At 38.6% G+C, this 19,473-nt stretch overlaps 1 protein-coding gene and 1 long non-coding RNA gene across 3 annotated transcripts; both read left to right on the top strand.

The window, feature by feature from the left end:
- The first annotated feature begins 10,155 nt into the window (after window positions 1–10,155).
- LOC149043533 (uncharacterized) lies at window positions 10,156–12,238 on the top strand. The gene is made up of 2 exons (XR_016187905.1): window positions 10,156–10,396; window positions 11,280–12,238. It is a non-coding gene; the product is annotated as an uncharacterized LOC149043533 (long non-coding RNA).
- A 942-nt stretch (window positions 12,239–13,180) lies between these two features.
- Window positions 13,181–19,341, top strand: LOC113666898 (neuronal cell adhesion molecule). 2 transcript variants are annotated; one of them, XM_089210339.1, is made up of 4 exons: window positions 13,181–13,328; window positions 16,679–17,026; window positions 17,241–17,510; window positions 18,034–19,341. In XM_089210339.1, the coding sequence occupies exons 1-4, from the start codon at window positions 13,256–13,258 to the stop codon at window positions 18,195–18,197; spliced, it is 855 nt and encodes a 284-aa protein (XP_089066465.1). In that variant the 5' UTR covers window positions 13,181–13,255; the 3' UTR covers window positions 18,198–19,341. The 2 variants fall into 2 exon arrangements, with proteins under 2 accessions (XP_089066465.1, XP_027038499.2); XM_027182698.2 differs by lacking the exon at window positions 13,181–13,328 and having other exon boundaries at window positions 16,461–17,026.
- The last annotated feature ends 132 nt before the right edge of the window (window positions 19,342–19,473 follow it).

Raw genomic sequence — 19,473 nt, 5'->3', positions numbered from 1 at the left:
TTGCAAAAGTAAGCCTAGAAAGCCATTTTCTTCATGCCAAGACATTATGCGATTTAGTAAAATGTTTTCTCATTTCACCAGAGATTAAATTTGGTGCATATGCAAAATGCAATGTTTAAAACAAGCTGGAGTCAACATCATTCGCAGCAGGAGTTGTGTGCATGGGCTGATTCGTCTTGTAAAATGACCCTAGGCCACCTGCGGTAAACTGTAATTTGTTGCAAGTCATGAGTGAGGTCGTAAAAGAATGCTGAGCAGCTACCAATGCGTGGCTGTCGTGGCGATCTCTCACACCCAATTTCAGATCACCCATTTCACCCCCCACAATGATGATTCAGAGGTCAAACTATATATTTGAAAAAAATTCAACTAGTTCCAAAACTTTTTCATCAAAGGTGATCATCTCATGATCACATTTTATTTTATAATGTATGAAAAAAATAATGTCATCATATTATATGATCTATTGCAATTTTGAAAAATCCTAATCTATAGTATTTTGCTAGTCGAAGATTAACTCAGTCCACGGTTTTAAACAGCTCCTTTATTGAATCATCACTTGGAGTAGTCGCGTTCAAAATCCAGTGGTGTCTCACAGTTCTTCTGACTAGCAAGTCGTAATGCAGTGAATTCCGTTTATGACGTCATCACGTTATGCAATTAGTATTAATTAATTGAAAATTGTGGCCTTAATTAGCTAGCGCAGTAGTTGTGGTTATTAAGCAATACACTCCCCCATCTGAAATGAGGTATAGTAAGCATACGATTTACAAGTAAATTTAAGAGTTCAGTCACTGTTTATCAATAGGCAGTATTAATATTAGGCGCTGTACTGGTCGCTGTACACTTATATAGCCTTTTCCTTTATACTTAGTTACAGGCTCATTTGTTATGTTCTTGTATTCGACGTCTACTTTCCGGACTCTCCCATCCGTTCCTGGATATGTATTAGAAACTCTCCCGATCTTCCATTTTCCTCTTAACAAGCTCGAGTCCTGTATAAGAACGATATCTCCAGTTTTTAAGTTACGGTGGGATGTATGCCATTTTTGACGTATCAGCAAACTGGGAAAGTAATTTTGCGTCCACTTCTTCCAGAAAGAAGATATTATCGTTTGTACGAACGAAAACCGTTTTCTATTACTCGCTCGCTCGTCAAAGATCATGCCACTTGGTATTCGTGCCGTTGCTCTACCAAGCAAAAGATCGTTTGGGCAAAGATATGCACCGTCATCAGGTGACGCAGGGTGCCTTCCTATTGGTCTTTCATTCAGCAAGTTGGCGACCTCGTAAAGTACTGTTTGTAACTCTGAGAATGTTAAGGTACTATCGCCAATAGAAGCGTTAATAGCTCGTTTTACAGATCTTATGAGAGCTTCTGTGACTCCGTTCTGCCAGGGTGCGTCTGCGGATGTAAAGATCCACTCAAATCCCTCAGTTATGCCAAAACCTTTTAGTTTGTTCCAATCCCAAGTCTTGGTCATATTAGAAAGCTCTTTATTTGCTGCGACGAGTTGGGTACCGTTATCTGAGAATAGCTTAGATGGGTAACCATGTAGTGACACGAATCGTCTGAAGACCATAAGGAATTTGTCTGTACTATAGTCTGCTGCTATATCCAAGTAAACTGCTCTTGTCCCTAGACAGTTGAATATCACTCCATACGCCTTAGATGTTGTTCTTTTCTTTACTTCATCGCGAATCTTGTAAGGTCCAAACAAATCGATGCCTGTACTGCTCCATGGAGGGGCTGGTTTCAGCCTTTCAGTTGGAAGGTTGCCCATTACTTGTTCACTGACTTTTTTATCAAGTTTTCTACAAACGACGCATTTGGACTTGATTGATTGCACAAGTTTCAACAGTTTCGGGATCCAGTACCTGGTACGCACTTTGCTGGCTGTAGTTAATATCCCATGATGCCCTTTTCTGTGTATTTGCTCTGTAAATAAACGTGAGAATGGGTGATCGTATGGAAGGAGTATTACTTCTCTCTTGTTGTAGCTCATCTCCATCCATAACTCGCTTCGTCCTCTAATCACATATATACCATCTCCTCGCATCTTAGGACATAATCTTTTGTAATTCCCGTTCTCGATATCCTTCCCCATGTCTTTTTGAGCTTCTCGTATCCAAAATAATTCAGCCCTTTCCAAATCATGTGGTTTGAGATCACGTGTTGCGTTTTTCAGAGATGTTTTGGGGTTTCTGTCATAGAGTTTCAGAACTCTTGCCGTCACCCTTAAGAGCTTGTTATAATTTGAGTACTTGGTGATATGAATCCTTCCTGCAAGGGTATCCTGAAATCCTTCGATTTTTATAGCCAGTGCCGTCTTGACTCGTTCTGGTAATTGTGATTCTAAATAATTGCGAGTTATTGGCCAATCATCTTCTGGTTGTCGTAGGAATTCGGGTCCTTTCTGCCATGCGCTTTCGAGCCCGATATCGCTAGGCTTCTTCCCTCTCGTGAGACAATCAGCGATGTTGTGTTCGCTCTCTATCCAGTACCAATCTGTTTGGCTTGTTCCTTCTTGTATTTCTCCAATTCTTGTGGCAGCGAACGTGTTAAAACCGTAGGAATTTTTCTGTATCATAGCATGTACTATTTGTGAGTCAACAATGTGATAGATTTTTTGAAATTGGTATCTGCATTCTTTCTCAATGAAGGTCTTGAGACGTTTGTTCAATACTGCTCCACATAGTTCGATACGATCGATAGATATTTTTTTGATTGGAGCTAGGCGATTCTTAGAGATGATCAAGTTACTTTCAAATTGACCATTTTTCCGTTCCCAGCGTACATACGCGCATGCAGCGTAGGCGTCTTGAGATGCATCACTAAATATAATAAGAATAGGTTCTCCAACTGCATCCGACGGCTTCACGCATCTCGTGAATCGTACTTGATCCATGTCTTTCAAATCTTTGAAGAAGGTTATCCAGTTCTCTCTATTCTCTTCAGGAATGGGATCATCCCAGTCAAGCTTCTGTTCACTTCCCCATAAGTGCCGCATTAGAATCTTCGCTTTTACAGTGAACGGTCCAGCTAGTCCGAGAGGATCATATACACTATTGATCTGTGAGAGAATCATCCTCTTCGTGAGTTGTTGAGGGGGAAAATCTGTGGTTACGTTATTTGTTTGTAAAGCATGTCTCTTTCCTTTTGGTGAGAACTTGATCTTGACTTCAAAACATAGCTGATCTTCACATGGATTCCATTTGATCCCAAGTATCTTTTCGGTCGACGTATGTGGTGTCTGTACCATGATCGTTTCTTCTTGCTTGTTAATATCTCCTGAGAATATCCACTCTTTAACTTGAAATCCTCCTTTAATAATAGCTTTCTCTATATCTTGGCTAAGGTCACGGGCCAGTTCAATGTTATCTTTGCTTTCGATGATATCGTCCATGTAAGTGTTGGTTTGAATTATGTCTGCTGCTTCCGGATAATTCTTGCGCATCATCTCTGCCGTTTTTCTCAATGCTACAGTGGCGATCGTGCCGGACGGTTTATCTCCAAATGACACTCGCTGTATTATATAGGTGTCTGGTTCTCTCGTACTATCCATGTCGCGCCAAAGAAATCGGTGAGTATGTTGGTCTAACTCCGACGTTTTCACTGTGTGGTACATTTTCCTAATGTCTCCCATGAAAGCAACTCTGTTCTCTCTAAAGCGTATCAAGACTCCTAACAAGTTATTGAGCAAGTCAGGACCCTTTGCCCAATACTCGTTTAATACGTGCCCCATATAGTTCGCACTGCTGTTGAAAACTATACGGACTGGAGTAGATTTCGATTCTGGTTTGAGTACTTCGTGATGAGCAATGTAATGCGTAGGGCCTGTGTAGTTTGTTAATTCTTCCTCGGATAGCTTTCTTGCCACATTTCTGGCCACCATGTCCTTTATCTGTTCGTCATACACTTTCGCGTGATCTGCGTTCTTTCTGAGTCGTCGTTCGGTAGCAGCTAATTTCGCCATCGCTACTTTGCGATTGTTAGGAAGCTTATGGGGGTCTTTTATCCAGGGGTATTCAGCGGTCCATGAGTTGTCTTCACTGTTGAAACGTAAATTCCGCTCAATTAACTCCAGTTCCCTTTCTTCCTGTATGGTATAATCTTTGGCGCCCAAGGAGCATTTTCCGCACTTGCATCCCCCGCACTTCGGTTTGCACTGTACACCAAGTGCCTCGATAATGTAAAAATCTTCGACATTGACTTTGCCTACAAAGTGTACTCTCGCGTTTCCAAGATTATGGGTCATGCACGTTTCTTTAAGCAGTGGGTGAGTTCCTCCAACGCATCTTCCAAAACGATTTTTCAGTAGTACAAGATGCCCATTATTCTGTTCCCTTTCCGGGTGAAAGGCGGCGTATTCATAACCGATCAACACATCAACTGGACCAGCGGGTCGCGCTATTTCATCCTTTGAAACGTTTCTAAATAGGTGGGCGATGCTCTCTACGTTTACATGCTCGATATCAGAGGTGATTTTGTTAATCCCATATACTTCGAATTCCACGGCTTGACCTCGCTTGTCCAAAAGTGGTAGCTTGTATTTCATTGTTTCGATTTCCTCGTTCTGCCCTCCTATCTTCACTATTGAAAGATTCACTTTGACTCCACTGAGTTTCTCTTGTTTCGCTTTGGCGTTGGTTATGAAGCAAAGTGAGGCTGCGTTGTCCCACATTACATTAGCTGTCCCCTTCCTGGTTTTTACTCTCTGTACTTGGAGAAGACATGTATCGACGTTGGAGTCGCTGCATACATTGGCGGAGGCAGAAGCTTGCTGGGGTGTACTTTCATCGTTTTCGTGAATTGATGGATGATGTTTCCTCGTGCAGCCATTCACGCCGCAATCTCTTTTTATCCTACAAGTCCGCTGCCTGTGACCAGGCTTAAGACAAGCCCAGCATGCTTGCTTTTCTTTGAGAAAATCCCTTTTTTCGTCAACTGTCTTAGCTTGATAAAGTCGGCAATTTGACGTCCAGTGCTTACCATTCTCGTGAATCAGACACTTAGGCCTAGGTTCTTTTGTACTTTCGTCTTTTCCGACTGTGATACCCTCCGAGTAATGTGCTGCGCCTTTGTGATATTGGTTGCTGCTTCCTGCACGGAGTGTAGCACTTTCGTATTCAATGGCATCCCTTTGACTCTGTAGAAAGTCGAGAAGACTTGGAAATTTGTTGCTTTTATCAACAAGACTGTCACGAGAGCTTACCCGTTCGGACCATTTCCGTTTGATATCTGACGGGAGTGCTTTCTCAATTACGCTGACTGAACTTGTAGTCGTGATCTCTGTTTCCAAGCCGAGTCCTTTTAGGTTACGATAACCATCCTCTATGAGGGTTACAAATTCTATAAAGCGTTTATCTTCTCCTTCTCTGAGCATTCTAAATCGCTTTATTTCGTCAATGATGACATCGGCAACTTTGGCTGGGTCTCCATATTTGTCGTCTAAACGATGCCACATCTCGTCTATGTCGTCGTCTACGCAGTTCACCAATCTCGCTGGCTCCCCCTTAAGACAGGTGCGTAGGACGTACGCTGCGTCACCTTTTCGGATTTGAGTCATAACTTGCTTCTGGAAATCTCTTTTAAATTGCGGATACTTGCGCAGTTCTCCGTCAAAGTGAGGCATTCGTACTTTTTCTAGCTGTAGAAAGGAAGCTGAGGCGGTAGACTCCCGCTTTATTTCTTTAGCTTCTTCCACATTAGTGTAGCTTAGCGCTATTTTCTCCTTTATTTCATGATAACAGGTTTGGATTGTAGCGATCCAATTTATTTCAGCTTCTGCTGAGTCTTGAGTTAATAATTGTAGCAGTTCTGCGTTTGATCGTTTGCATTCCAAAAATTCTTCTTCAATTTGCGTTTGTAAATCTCTCAATGCAAAATTGGGAATTTCTTTAGATTGCAGCGCGTGCGAGATACTTTTGTATGAAGCTTCGAAAACTGCGCGCGCTGTTTTCTGTCTTGTGCGTGCTCTATCAATGTATTCTTGACGCTCCGCGTACGCACGTGTTGATCTTTCTTTCACAGTGATTTGTTCCACATATTTGATTTTGCGATTGGTCGCCTCATTAAACTTCCCTTGGACTTCTGTCATCCACACTTCTGCTTCTTCAGACTGATCGTCTGGCAATAGCTCGATGTAGGCTTCATGTTTGCCTTCGAGTTCATCGTACGCTTCCGCGAGTTTCGCATAGTTTGTTTCAACTATTTCTACGCCTTGGTTATTGTCTATCGACTTGGTGAGGAAGTTCTTCTTTCTTGTGAATCTTCCTTTAGCTGTTGTACGCTTGCCTTTAGCCTTCTCGATTTCAGCTGCGTTTTCCATCTTCGCTTATCCAGTTGTCGCTTTGTAGCAGACCACCGTGGATTTTGAATATTTTGCTAGTCGAAGATTAACTCAGTCCACGGTTTTAAACAGCTCCTTTATTGAATCATCACTTGGAGTAGTCGCGTTCAAAATCCAGTGGTGTCTCACAGTTCTTCTGACTAGCAAGTCGTAATGCAGTGAATTCCGTTTATGACGTCATCACGTTATGCAATTAGTATTAATTAATTGAAAATTGTGGCCTTAATTAGCTAGCGCAGTAGTTGTGGTTATTAAGCAATACATATAGTATTCATAAAATAATTCATCTTGTGATTTCATCCAAAATCACCAAAATTTTTTTTTTATTCATGGTGATTATCTTGTAATCTCATTTCATTTTTTGATATATTAAAAAAGAATCTCATCATATTATATGAGCTACAATAATTGCAATTTTGAAATACACGATGAAATAATCAATGAAAATAGATTAATTAACTGTCCGTTTTGTTTGAAAGGCATAGAAAATTATGTCAATAATTTCAGAAGAGAACCATGTGGTTATAGAATGGAGATGATTTTTTATAATGACTAGTACGTTTGTAATGGATGTGATCTGGGTCATGGTTGTAAAGATGCATCAAAATATATTGGCTATCATGAAATTTGTTACAAAATTCAAAAGAAGAGTATTTATCAAAAAAACATGTAGAATCCATGAGGTGATTTTTAAAATCAAAATTTATATGATGAAGTCAACAAAAGAAATGGCAAACTCATCAAATATTTGAAGAGATTGACAAGATGTTATTCAAAGTAAAAATCGTGAGAGAATAATCAGCATAATTTATATTTTTCGAAAAATTTGTAAGTTGTTGAGAGTCGGAAATTATAATAGTATTGAATTATCTAAAAATAAATACATTAATAATTAACCAAAAAAATTGTTTGGAAACAAATTAAGGATAGAATTGAGGACAAAATAAAAGAGTTAGCTTATAAATGAAATCAATCAAAAGTCTTGTAAAATTTTCACTCTATTTATTAACATTTGGACACGAATCAACTATTATATCATCTAACATTTTCACGCCATTGATAAACATCATACAATCAAATGGAAGGCCTCCTAGTGCAGTTCTCAATTCATACAATGTTTTATCATATGTGCAGAATGCAAATGTTGGTGTTTCTATCATTTTTGGGTAGTTTTAACTTTCGAGTGAGATTCAAAAGAATTATAAAAGATGACACGCCCACAATCACTGCTACGTTTAAAGTGATCGAGCCCTAGATTGAAGCTGTTATAAGTGATCCAGTGCTCAAAATTTTCATATGTAAATGGATCGTTTGTAATATTTATACGCCATTTTATAACAATAACAAATTTTATAACATAACTTTAATTTATTGTGACATTTCTCTATAACAAAGTAAGCCTAGAAAAGTCATTTTCTTTATGCTGTGAGAGATTATCAGCGTTAATTGATTTCCGGTTGATTTTTCGCGATGAATGACAGATGATTGAGCAATAGGATCGTATTATATATTTAAAATGAGAGAGACCAGAGCGTAAGACTTGAAAGGTGTGAGAGAGTGGGAAACCAAGTTGATTTATGACAAATTAAAACATTAGGTTTCGGATCATAGCAGACTCTCTAGTCTCATTTCCGACAATGCAAAGACATCATACAATTTAGTGGAATGTTTTCTTATTTCACCAGAGCCTACTCGAGTCGGGATTATATTTGGCCCATATCCAGAATGCAAAGTTTAAAACAGGTTTAAGTCAACATCATTCGTAGCAGGAGTCTTGTGCATTAGCTGATTCGCCTCGCAAAATGACTTTAGGCCACCTGTGGTAAACTGTAATTTCTTGCGAGTCAAGAGTTGAGATCGTAAAAGAGTGCTCCGCAGCTACCCAATGCATTTCCATATTTAACAAGATGCAGTAATTCAAACCGCGTATGGAATAAAAAATATAATGATCTTAGCCCTTAGACCTCTCATGGCTGTTTTAAAATTGAGAAGCTGAGATACCGTAATGGTCATATCTCGATCGTTTGTCATCGTTGTGGACCTGGACAATATGGTCGATTTACAACGATAAATATTTCAAAATATAAACATTTTACACGTACTCTCATCTTGTGTGTTCGCTGTGGTTTCTGGCGATCTCTGCCGTTTAAAGCTTGCTTTTCCATCACTGTCATTCCTGTCAAAAGACGAACTTCGAACTTTCGAAATATTTATCGGTGTAAATCGACCATATTCCGTTCCCCATACTATACCTCATAACGTGTTCAAATTCTCAACTGTTCCACTTGTAACGTAACACCCAGTCACACAACGCGTGACGCTTTCATGAATTGATCATTTGCTTTTTCTCGAGACGTGAGTTTCGGTTCAATCAAAATTAGAGTCAATTATGATAGGGAAAAACCCTGATAGCCACAAAAAGGACAAAAAAGTCAGCTACCTCAGTAATGTTACGGTTGTCTGACTTAACTCCACGATTTAAAACTACCCAAAAATGATAGAAACACCAACATTTGCATTCTATCTTTAAAATAGGGAACGGGGAATGGGAGAATGTAGGAATGTGGGAATGGTAGAATGGGAGAATGGAGGAATGGAGGAATGGAGGAATGGAGGAATGGAGGAATGGAGGAATGGAGGAATGGAGGAATGGAGGAATGGAGGAATGGAGGAATGGAGGAATGGAGGAATGGAGGAATGGAGGAATGGGGGAATGGGGGAATGGGGGAATGAGGGAATGGGGGAAAGATTCCCCGCTTTTAAAGATTCCCCGCTTTTAAAGATTCCCTGTTTTAATTATCAGGTTTCAAAATAATTTTTCAGCTTTCAGGGTAAATTCGTACGCTTTTATTAAGGCTAATTTTTTCCCAGGCTGTCACTTCTAAATTTCGGGATCAGAATCTTTAATTTGATCAACAAGTTTTGTGGCGGCAATTCGTTTCCTAACAAAACGTAGTGAACGGCTCAATTTTTCGTTGTTTGTTCAAGAGTGAAGTATACAACTTTGCGTAGACAAACTGTCGCACCACTGTCAAGCATCGAATTTAATTTGAGCGCGTGAGAAAGCTTTGCAAACGATGTTTAACAGGATTTGACGGAAAATAAATCTTGATTAAAGGTAGTGTGTACGTGCAGAAACATAAACACGGTAATGTGACGTTGTGTACACAAACTTGCGTGTTTCACGCTTGAACAAATACGTAGAAAGCTGGATACTGTAAACAAAAATACCCTTTGTAGCACGCTTCAAATTTCAAAACCTCATTCTTCAGTTTATCATTCAAGCTGGAAATGGAGATTGGGAGTTTTTCTTTTCAGAGGACGGAAAGGATGTTGTACATGGCCGCTGTGTTCGCAAGAGTCAACGGTTTTTAAGCCTTATTGGGAAATTGCTCTCTTTCCCTGTCAGAACCCCTCTTTTTTTGTTGTCGCAGTTACTAAATACCACCTCTCAATTAGCCCCGACGAATAAAGTTCAGGAACCCACGTCCATTGTTTCACATCCTAAGGAGACGGTGGAAGAAACTCGTGAAAATCACTCAACTGATGCCTCGAATCTTACATTTAGTGCCAAATTAACACGTCTCTATTTATATTTAAAAGGGATATTTGCGCCAGATACTAAATAACGGATAGCAAAGGGTTTTTTACGTGACACACGATAACTTAAAATTCACAATGTGATGCGTGATTTACTATTTTACATGCGCATGACGCGTGATTTACAAGACTTACTAATTAGATTTCCGTGGTAGGTGACCTTTGCTGACCTTTGCTTGACTTTGATGTCCTTAATCTTCGTGGTAGGTCCAAACAATTGTGAGACAATCAGGCTAAGTTAGTATAGTTAAAATTTGCGCAAGGAATCTGACCTTCAGTGTTCTTTTTGTCGACTGCGTGGTCGTGGTGGTGCTTCAGATCGTATGCAGAAAGACCAGAAAGTAACCGAATCCATGGAATAAAAGATCTGAAAGAATGTCGACCCAAACGGTTGTACGATACGAAGCCCAATTAAACGCTCTTAGAGCGTCTAGTTTTAACAAGTAAGTCGTCTTTATTTGTCTAGCAAAAAGCAATATGACTAGTGGAACACAATTCATTCCAGAATAAAAAACGTTGGATGCAATATGATTTTTAAAAATACATTCGATAGGTTGAAATCTTACAGTATTAGCTTAGCGTACTTACTCCTTTTTACGTGACGCGTGATTATTTTAAAATAACTCTCCGTGACGAGTGATTTAATAGAAAAATTCAGCGTGATGTGTTATTGGAACCTTCCCTTTGCCACCCTCTAAATAGATGGGGGCAGTGGGGTTTATTAGAACCCGCAAAGCCCCCCCAAAAAATCATCTAAAACCGCAAAACCACAAAAAATTGGTTCACAACTGTCAAAGCCAATGAATTTTCACATCCCAGTTATCAAAACTCTAATCGATCCGATACAGTCAGTGACAAGTGGTGCATACAGAGATTTTGCAGCTATTCAAAATCATAATTGTCTCTCAGATCGAAAGAAAACCGGAACCAAAATAGGAAAAATCCAAAATCACATCGGATACCAAATCTGAAAACCCATTTGTGATTTTTACGAATACTGATAATCAAATGCTTTCAAACGGAAAATACCCAAACTGCAATGAACACCAAAACGGAAAACCGATCTAAAATTAACCAAAACTGCAAAACCGAAAATTCAAATTCCTCAAATGTGCCAAAATTTGATGCCGCCATTTTGAAAAAAATTGGTAACCTGGCCATATTCGCTTCTGCACAGCACGCGGTTCGTAAGCAGCTGATGTTCTGGTTGTTTCAAAAAATTGGTCATTTGAGTCAAGAATGTCTTGTAGCTCCTAGTTATTCAAACAGATCGTCTGGAGGATTGATAAAGAGGGGAGAGGTTTTCTAATTTTTTCTACATTGCAGGTAAATGGCAAGGTAGCTACGCAAGATTCAGACTGGCGACCATGTGGTAGAGTACGTTAACAAATTTTAAGACAATTTTCAGAGGTTACTCCTTGGACTTTCATAACGCGGAAGTCAGCAAATTTAAAAAAAACTATCTTTTTAGTGGCTGAGATACAGTGAAATACCGTTTTTTGACAAATAGACTCAATTTCTCCGTCTGTCTGTTCAGACATCGCGCACTTATGACGTGAGATCGTTAGTGTGAAAAAAAAGTGTCATTTCAGGTGCAGGCGATTGCATAACTAATGTTTTTACCACATGTCGACGTCCTCTGTGATGAACTCAGACCTTAATTTCAATGTTTTAAAGTATTAGCGGCACTCAGACTTAAGATCAAATACATTGATCACTGGTATCCTTTTACCTCTAGGAATGTCATACCAGCGCAATCGAGGTATGACTTTCCAATCAAAAACAAGGCTAGTACTTACAGTTAGTACTTATGTTGTAAACTACCAAAACTTTCTGAGGTATCTGCATCTTGAAAGGAGACGTGAGATGGACTTAATCCGTACTGAATAGTTAATGACTCTGCAACATATTCCAGCATTTTTGGCGTCGACCTTGGAAATATTGTGCCAGATCGGTATCTAGTTAGCATGATAACAAATTTGCATTTGAAAAGCAGCAAGGTTTGTATCATAACAAGATCAACCTTAGCCTCACTGCAGTTCAAAATAGACAATTGAGCCCGTATTATTGATCTAGCAAGCAGACACCCTGCATCAAGAAGGAACTGGGAACTGACAACTCTTAACACGTTTGATGAGATATCCCACAAACCTTAACCGATAGAAAAATAAAGACGGCTTTTGACGTAATTTTCAGCGTGGTAAGAAAATTGGTTTGCGATGGAAAAGTTATTGACCCATGGTACAAGGTAGAATAAAAAGTGTAAAATAAACTTTTTTTCAACAACGTGATAGTTTTGTTGGCGAAGTAACTATGAAACTACTGAGGGAAGTAAAGCCCGAATTTAAAGGTGGATATTTCATTTAAAAAAACACTCTTAATCTTCTGAATATCGGAGTTTTTACATTACAACGCAACGGAAATACTAAAGGAATGGTTCATTAAACACACAAAAAAATGCAAACTATATCGACGAGGTCAAGTCTTTTTAAACGAACATTTTCCTCGCACAGTTCACAGCTGCCTCTGACTATTTTAAAACCCTATCACGTATGACAGCAGTCAATTTACTGCCGACCGCCCTCCTTCTCCTAAATCACGCCTGTGCGTGAAATTTAGAGTACTCTGCTACTTTTTTATTGAACAAAAATCGATTCCCAGGTGCTAGAAGGATATTTAGGGAACAAATTAAGCCTGTTTTAAGCGGCACCGTATTATGTGGTTGCCCTCTTATTAGCGGTCGGTTTTCAAAATAGCGAATTCCCACATGGCCTAGATTTGGCGTTCATCTCTGTTAAGCAGACGTGATCGATCACCCTTTACTGAGTCCCAACGGCCTGCTTGTGTTATCCTTTACTTGTACCGAACGATCAATCAAAGCAGAAACACTGGAATAGTTCTAAGAGTAATCTTTGATGCAAAATTTAATCCTTGTTTATCTCCCGAACTCGAAGTTAGTAGAATTTTTCAGCTAGTTTTGGGACATTAGGTGGTAAATTATAGCATACAAATGAGTTTTCTCTCGTCGTTGTTTGTAAATCTCCCCATTTCTCCTCTATTACGCGGTCAAGCTGTAGTGGGCCATTCCACATGGAAATGAAAGTACTCTTTTGGGTTCAACCCTTTGTTTTATCTTGACCTTGCTGATATTGCTGACAGACGTAGGATGTCACGTCTCTAAAGTAGAGGTGAAAGTGAAAGTAAAAGTGGGTTTTTTTGTTGCGTCATAATAAAGGAAATGAAATTTTGAGACCAACAAACCATAATCTTCATTCGACAGTAACTTATTTTGAGACGTAGACATGGATATGCAGAAGATTTCGCTGTACATCCTATTGTTTGTCGCTTATCTAGAAGAAACGTACGGCTCTGAAGGTCAGTAAGGCAGATTGCTATAAGTTACACCTTTCTACTCTCATAAATAACTCATGAGTGTGTGGTTGACGTCGGATGAAGAGGGTGAAACTTAATAGGTGTAGCCGTTTGTAAAAAAATATATGCCAGTGTGTATTTTCAAGTCAAACAAACCTTGCGATAAAACAATCATGTCGTGCCGGAAGTTTACTAAATAAACAACGAGATTTGAATTCTTCGAAATTGTTTCAGAAGAACCGATACATTTCGGAGAGCTTAAGTTCTACATGGACTCAAGGGAACCAATTTCTGAATAACTACGTTCATCAACATACTTGGGAAATCACTGAAATGGCCCTCAGTGATACTAAGATCTCCATTTTGTATCCTTCTTATTTACGCCAACCAGCTATTTCCATCTCCCATTATTTTGGCATTTCACTATAGAAATGCTTTAAAGCCTTTTATTTCGAAATCAGCAAATTTCATCTGGCACAAAGGGTATTAAAAGATTCTTTATTTATTCGAGTGTATGGCATTGTTCAAATACAAGATAATTTGTACCCTCTTGTGGAATATAATTGCACCTTGTCAACTTGGCTGGGCTTTTTGCAGAAGATAAATACGATTGTGATTAACTGATTTCGTGACAGGGGTTTTCCCTCATTTGTTCCGTACATGATAACAAAGCAAATTGCATTTGAAAAGTAGCAAGGTTGGTATCATAACAAGCTCAAACTTAGCTTCACTCCTGTTCAAAATGGACAATTCAACCCATATTTTGTTCCAGCAAGCAGATACCCTGCATCAAGAAAAAAACTGGGAACTGACAACTCAACAGGTTTGATACGATATTTTCCAAACCTTAACCAATAGAAAAATAAAGACGTCTTTTGACATAATTTTCAGCGTGATAGGAAAATCGGTTTGCGATGGCAAAGTTACTGACCTATGGTAGATTAAAAAGCGTAAAGTCAACTTTTTTCGACAACGTGATAGTTTTGTCGGCGAGGTAACTATAAACCTACTGGAGGAAGTTAAGCCCGAATTTGAAGGTGGGCATTTTATTAAAAAATCTAACACACTTAATCTTCTGAATATCGAAGTTTTTACATTATAATGAAGCGGAAATACTAGAGAAATGGTTCGTTACGCAAACAAAGGCAGACTTTATTGACGAGGTCAAGTCTTTTTAAATGAACATTCTCCTCGTACAGTTCACAGCTGCCTCTGGCTATTTTAAAACCCTATCACGTATGACAGCAATCAATTTACTGCCGACTTTTTCGCCCTCCTCCTCCTAAATCACGCCTGAGCGTGAAATTTAGAGTACTCTGCCACTTCGTTATTGAACAAAAATCGATTTCCAGGACCCAGGGGGTATGTAGGGAACAAATTAAGCCTGTATTAAGCGGCTTTGCATTATGTGGTCGCTCTGCTTTTAGCGAGCGGTTTTCAAAATACCGAAATTCCCACATGACCTATATTCAGCGTTCCTCTCTATTAAGCAAACGTGATCGATCATCCTCTACTGAGTCACAACGGCCTGCTTGTATTATCCTCCACTTATATATATTGAACGATCATTTCTAGCAGAACCACTGAAATAGTTCTAAGAATAATCTTTGATGCAGAATTTAATCCTTGTTTATCTCCCGAACTCAAAGTTAGTAGAAATTTTCAGCTAGTTTTGGGACATTAAGTGGTAAATTATGGCATATAATTTAGTTTTTTCTCGTCGTTATGATTCCCCCATTTTTTCTCTATTACGCGATCAACCTGTAGTGGGCCATTCCACGTGGAAATAAAAGTACTCTTGGGTTCAACCCTTTGTTTTATCTTGACCTTGCTTATATTGCTAGCAGTCACGTCTTTAATGTAGAGGTGAAAGTGAAAGTTAAAGTGGAAGCGGGTTTTTTTTCCTTCCGTCATAATAAAGGACATGATATAGAAATCTCGTGATAACAACAAACCATAATCTTCATTCGACAGTAGCATATTTTGAGACATAGACATGGATATCCTGAAGTTTTCGCTGTGTATCTTTTTGTTTGTCACTCATCTAGGAGAAACTTACGGTTTTTAAGGTCAGTAAGGCAAATTACTATTAGTTACACCTTTGTAATACAATGGGCATTTTCAAGTCAAACAAATATTAACTGATCTTGCGGAAGTAAATTGCATAAACAACGGGATTTACATTCCTCGAAATTGTTTCAGAAGAACCGATACATTTCAGCGAGCTAAAGTTCTGCATAGACTCAAGAGAACCAATTTCTGAATAACTACGTTCATTAATATACTTGGGAAATCACTAAAATGGTCCTCAGTAATACTAAGATCTGCATTTTGTATCCTTCGTGTTTCTTCACGCCAACCAGCTATTTCCATCTCCCATTATTTTGGCATTTCACTATAGAAATGCTTTGAAGCCTCTTATTTCGAAATCAACAAATTTAATCTGGCACAAAGGGTATTAAAAGATTCTTTCTTTATTCGAGTGGATGGCATTGTTCAAATACAAGATAATTTGTACTGTCTTGTGGAATATAATTGCACCTTGTCAACTTGGTTACGCTGTCTGATTTTGGCGTTAATGAAATGCTAACGCAAATATATCTATTTCCAATCCACATAGCTGGGCTTCATTTCTGATAAATTGGGTTCCGAAGGCTAAGAGTCAAAAAAAATAATAGACTTATGGCACTCTCAAATTATACTCGAACAAAGGCAAAGAGTGACGAACTGATCCCGTGAAAGGGGAAAGGGGTTTTTTTATATTACTATATATTAAAAGCAAATATAGCATTCACTTGCTAATATGGTGCCGATTAATACAGGTTCATAGACAGGCTTAATTTGTTCCCTAAATACCCCGCGAGCTCTCTCACTTTGTAAGCATCCTGTTCTTGATTTTCTTGATCATCTGTGAAATACAAATTCTGGTAATTCATATTGATTTCTGATGATCTGATTACGTGAAAGGGGTTTCCCCTCATTGCCATTAAAAGTAAATATAACAATCGCTTGCTAATCAAATAACGCAAATTCTACAGACGATTCCCAGCCACAGACAATTGGCCCTCTATCAGTTTCTAGAAACCTGTCATGGGGGAAGGGAATGTTTTGAGGAGAATCACATGGTTTTCATGGGGAAGATAGTGGGGGATCAGTCGTCTCTAACAGAGTTTATAGGTTTACTGTAGCAAATTGACCTACGGGGGATCAGGTAAGTTTTATTTTGACACAACCAAAATCTCCCGCCCCCTCCCCCCGAGGAAAAATTATGACCTCTCCCATTGAAATCGCAAGAGTGCTCGGTGAAATTTCAGTTGCTAACTTCCTTTGTTATCTCTACACTCCCTCGACAGGATCTGATGTCAATGATGCAGAGAACCAGATCGTTGTTAAAAACGATGCAAGGGACGTACACATACCTTGCTCAATAAACACGGAAGGTCAGCCCCAGTCGGACCTTGGTTTGTATTTGTGCCCGACGATGGCACAATGCAGAAGTGATAGGGACAGATTCATAATCGCTCGGATAGAAAAAAGAACCGTCTTTAATTATTACCCTGAGGAGTACAAACTTACCTTAAATGGGACATTGATTGTACGGAAGATATCACCAAAGTATGACGGAATGGTGGTCTGGTGCATTGGACAAATTCGGTACCAGGGAACGCGAGAAAACACCACTCTTATTCAAATAGCGAGAGGTACGAGTTTGTTTAGGGGATGGGATTTGATCATAAGCATAAAGTTCTTATCACGAAAAATTACTCTTCGACTACTAAATCCCTTTCTTCCTTTTTTCATTCGCAATTGCACGTAGAAGACAAATAAGTAGAACGCAGGTTGATAAAAAAATCTTTTTTTTTTTTTTCTTTCATATTGATTAAGGCTTCCAAAACTTTGTTTTATATTTGTCAGAGAGGCCCAAAATTAGGATAACAAGTCCACAACCATTCTTGGTGGTCGAAGGAATGAATCTGCACCTAGACTGCGAAGCAATTGGTTTTCCTTCTCCCCGGGTGATCTGGTTTCGACTTCCTGGCATGCAAATGCTTCAGAATCGAACGAACGATGAAGCTACAAGTTTAGAGCGAAGAAACATCACCAAAGATGACGAAGGAGTCTACATTTGCACAGCTAAAAATCCACTAGGAAGTGATAGCTATGAGGTGCAAGTAACTGTCATCGGTGAGTTTTTTTAAAATTCTGTAATTCTGAGATGAAGAGTCTTTTAGATAAAAGGTGTATGTCATAATTGAAATGGCATTAGACAACTTTTTAATTCTAGCAAGCGAGTTGATTTTCCAACACTTTACTTCATTAAATTAATTTGGTTAAATAACTGGTTATCAAAACCCGAAAAGCCACCTCAAGAATTGACAAGACGAAAAAAAAACAGAAGAATAAACAAAAACTCAAAACACTAAAATAAATCTTGTTTTTTTGTTTTACTCGTGATAAAAGTGGTGTTTATTATTTGGACTCATGATAGAACATGTACAGCTCATTGTATGTATTCAGCTCCCGTGAGTTTCTTGTTCCAATCTAATTTACAAGATTATTATATACTGACACATGGTTAGTGTGCAGTGTTTTTGATATGTTAGTACTGCAAAAAGGCCAAGCACAGTCATTGAATGCTGCGTTACAAATCAAGTTAACATCCTTCATTTGATCTCTCTCTTTATGTGCGTGTTCATTTTCTTTATAGATTTCCCAAGTTCAACAGTGTCAACTCCAACAAGTAGTACTCGCAGGATTATTAAGGGTGCGTCTCAATTTCAAAATTTTGTTTATTTTCGTTGTTGTTGTTGTTTTTCAATTTCTTTCGATTTTGGTTCACTTTGTTTTGTTTCTTCTGGTTTCTGCTTTTGAGTTTGTATCTTTTTTTCTCGTTTTCTTGGTCGTAATTCGTTAAGCGCTCTTAAAGTCCTAATTTTGGTTTTCATTTTGGTTTTCCTGCTACGTCCCAAAGACTTGAAAAAGAAATATGTAAACCAAGTTTATTCCCTCACTTCAGGCTATCGTAAAGACGTTTTGTGGTTAAGAAAACAATAAACTTCTTGAAAATTTGAAACCAAGTCAGTTTCCTGCCCTTTATCGCTCTAAAGATGAATCGATGTGAATTAATTGCATTTTCGTGTCACAGATAAACATGAAAGTCGAGAAGACGATGCTTACAAAGTGATCACTTTTGCGTTGTTACCACTCCTGGTACTTGCGACCGTAGGGAGTGTAGTCTTGTTCTGGCGTAGTGCAACTTGTGGACGCTCAAGCCGAGGAAATAATTCGCACGAAGTAACGATTCCTGTAAATGTTTAACAGTTTTTCAAAAGTAAACGAGAGCGATAACCAGAGAAAAAACACACAAAAAGCGGAAGTGTAAAATGTACAGAAAACTGCTCTTACAAGTTTTGCTTGTTGTGATAGCTAAAAATTTGCTTCATTCGTGCCCATAAACTTAAGACAGAGCCAAGAAAATTAATTGTATACCTGTAAATATCCAAAACAAGCTCTAAAGTTTTGTAAAAATTCACCTTGTTGTAAGTAAGGGTTTATATTTATAACATCAGCGACTGGGAGAAGGAAAAGAAATTCCTATTTCTATAATATCTTCCTGAATTAGTCATTGTAACTTTGCCGTGCAGTGTCACGTTGTATTAAATTGAAATTGAAGAGGCTGCCCGTTTTCCTCTTCTCATTTTTCAAGCTCCTAACTTCGCATCAAAATTAGTGCTGGACAAATTAATGAACTCGAAATCATACCAAAGTATTTAAAATATTTTCTTGTAAGTTTTAATATATTTTGAACACATCAGAAGTTTTTTATCCTTATGATTACTACGAAGAAACACGTTGTGCGTTGCAGATTTCGGGCATTAGAAAAAAAAACTCGACAAACGAGTTACTTGCACAACGTTTTATCACAGTTCTTGCAGGCTTTGTATACTTTAACGTTCTTTGCATGTAAGTTTGCACTATTGAGAACCATGAATATTAAACGAATATTTTGAACTTTTGACGACTCCAAGTTCAGTTTTTAGTGGAAGCCAGTAAAATACTACCCTACTTAGGATTTGACGCGCGTAAATCATCGATGGCCGTTCAGCTTGAATTGCAGTCTTTCCCACTTCTATCTGAACCAAGACTT

Source organism: Pocillopora damicornis, chromosome 6 (genome assembly GCF_964200805.1).
Source record: "Pocillopora damicornis chromosome 6, jaPocDami1.2, whole genome shotgun sequence".
Classification (NCBI taxonomy): Eukaryota; Metazoa; Cnidaria; class Anthozoa; order Scleractinia; family Pocilloporidae; genus Pocillopora; species Pocillopora damicornis.
The sequence above is the reverse complement of the archived record's forward strand: the minus strand, read 5'-3'. Positions and strand labels throughout refer to the sequence as shown.

What these genes read in the sequence shown, in the direction of transcription:
- LOC113666898 (XM_027182698.2), top strand. Translation starts at nt 16,594, where the DNA reads ATGACCTCTCCCATTGAAATCGCAAGAGTGCTCGGTGAAATTTCAGTT. An exon ending in TCTTATTCAAATAGCGAGAG is followed by an intron (nt 17,027 to 17,240) that starts GTACGAGTTTGT and finishes TATATTTGTCAG; the next exon opens with AGAGGCCCAAAATTAGGATA. An exon ending in GGTGCAAGTAACTGTCATCG is followed by an intron (nt 17,511 to 18,033) that starts GTGAGTTTTTTT and finishes TTTTCTTTATAG; the next exon opens with ATTTCCCAAGTTCAACAGTG.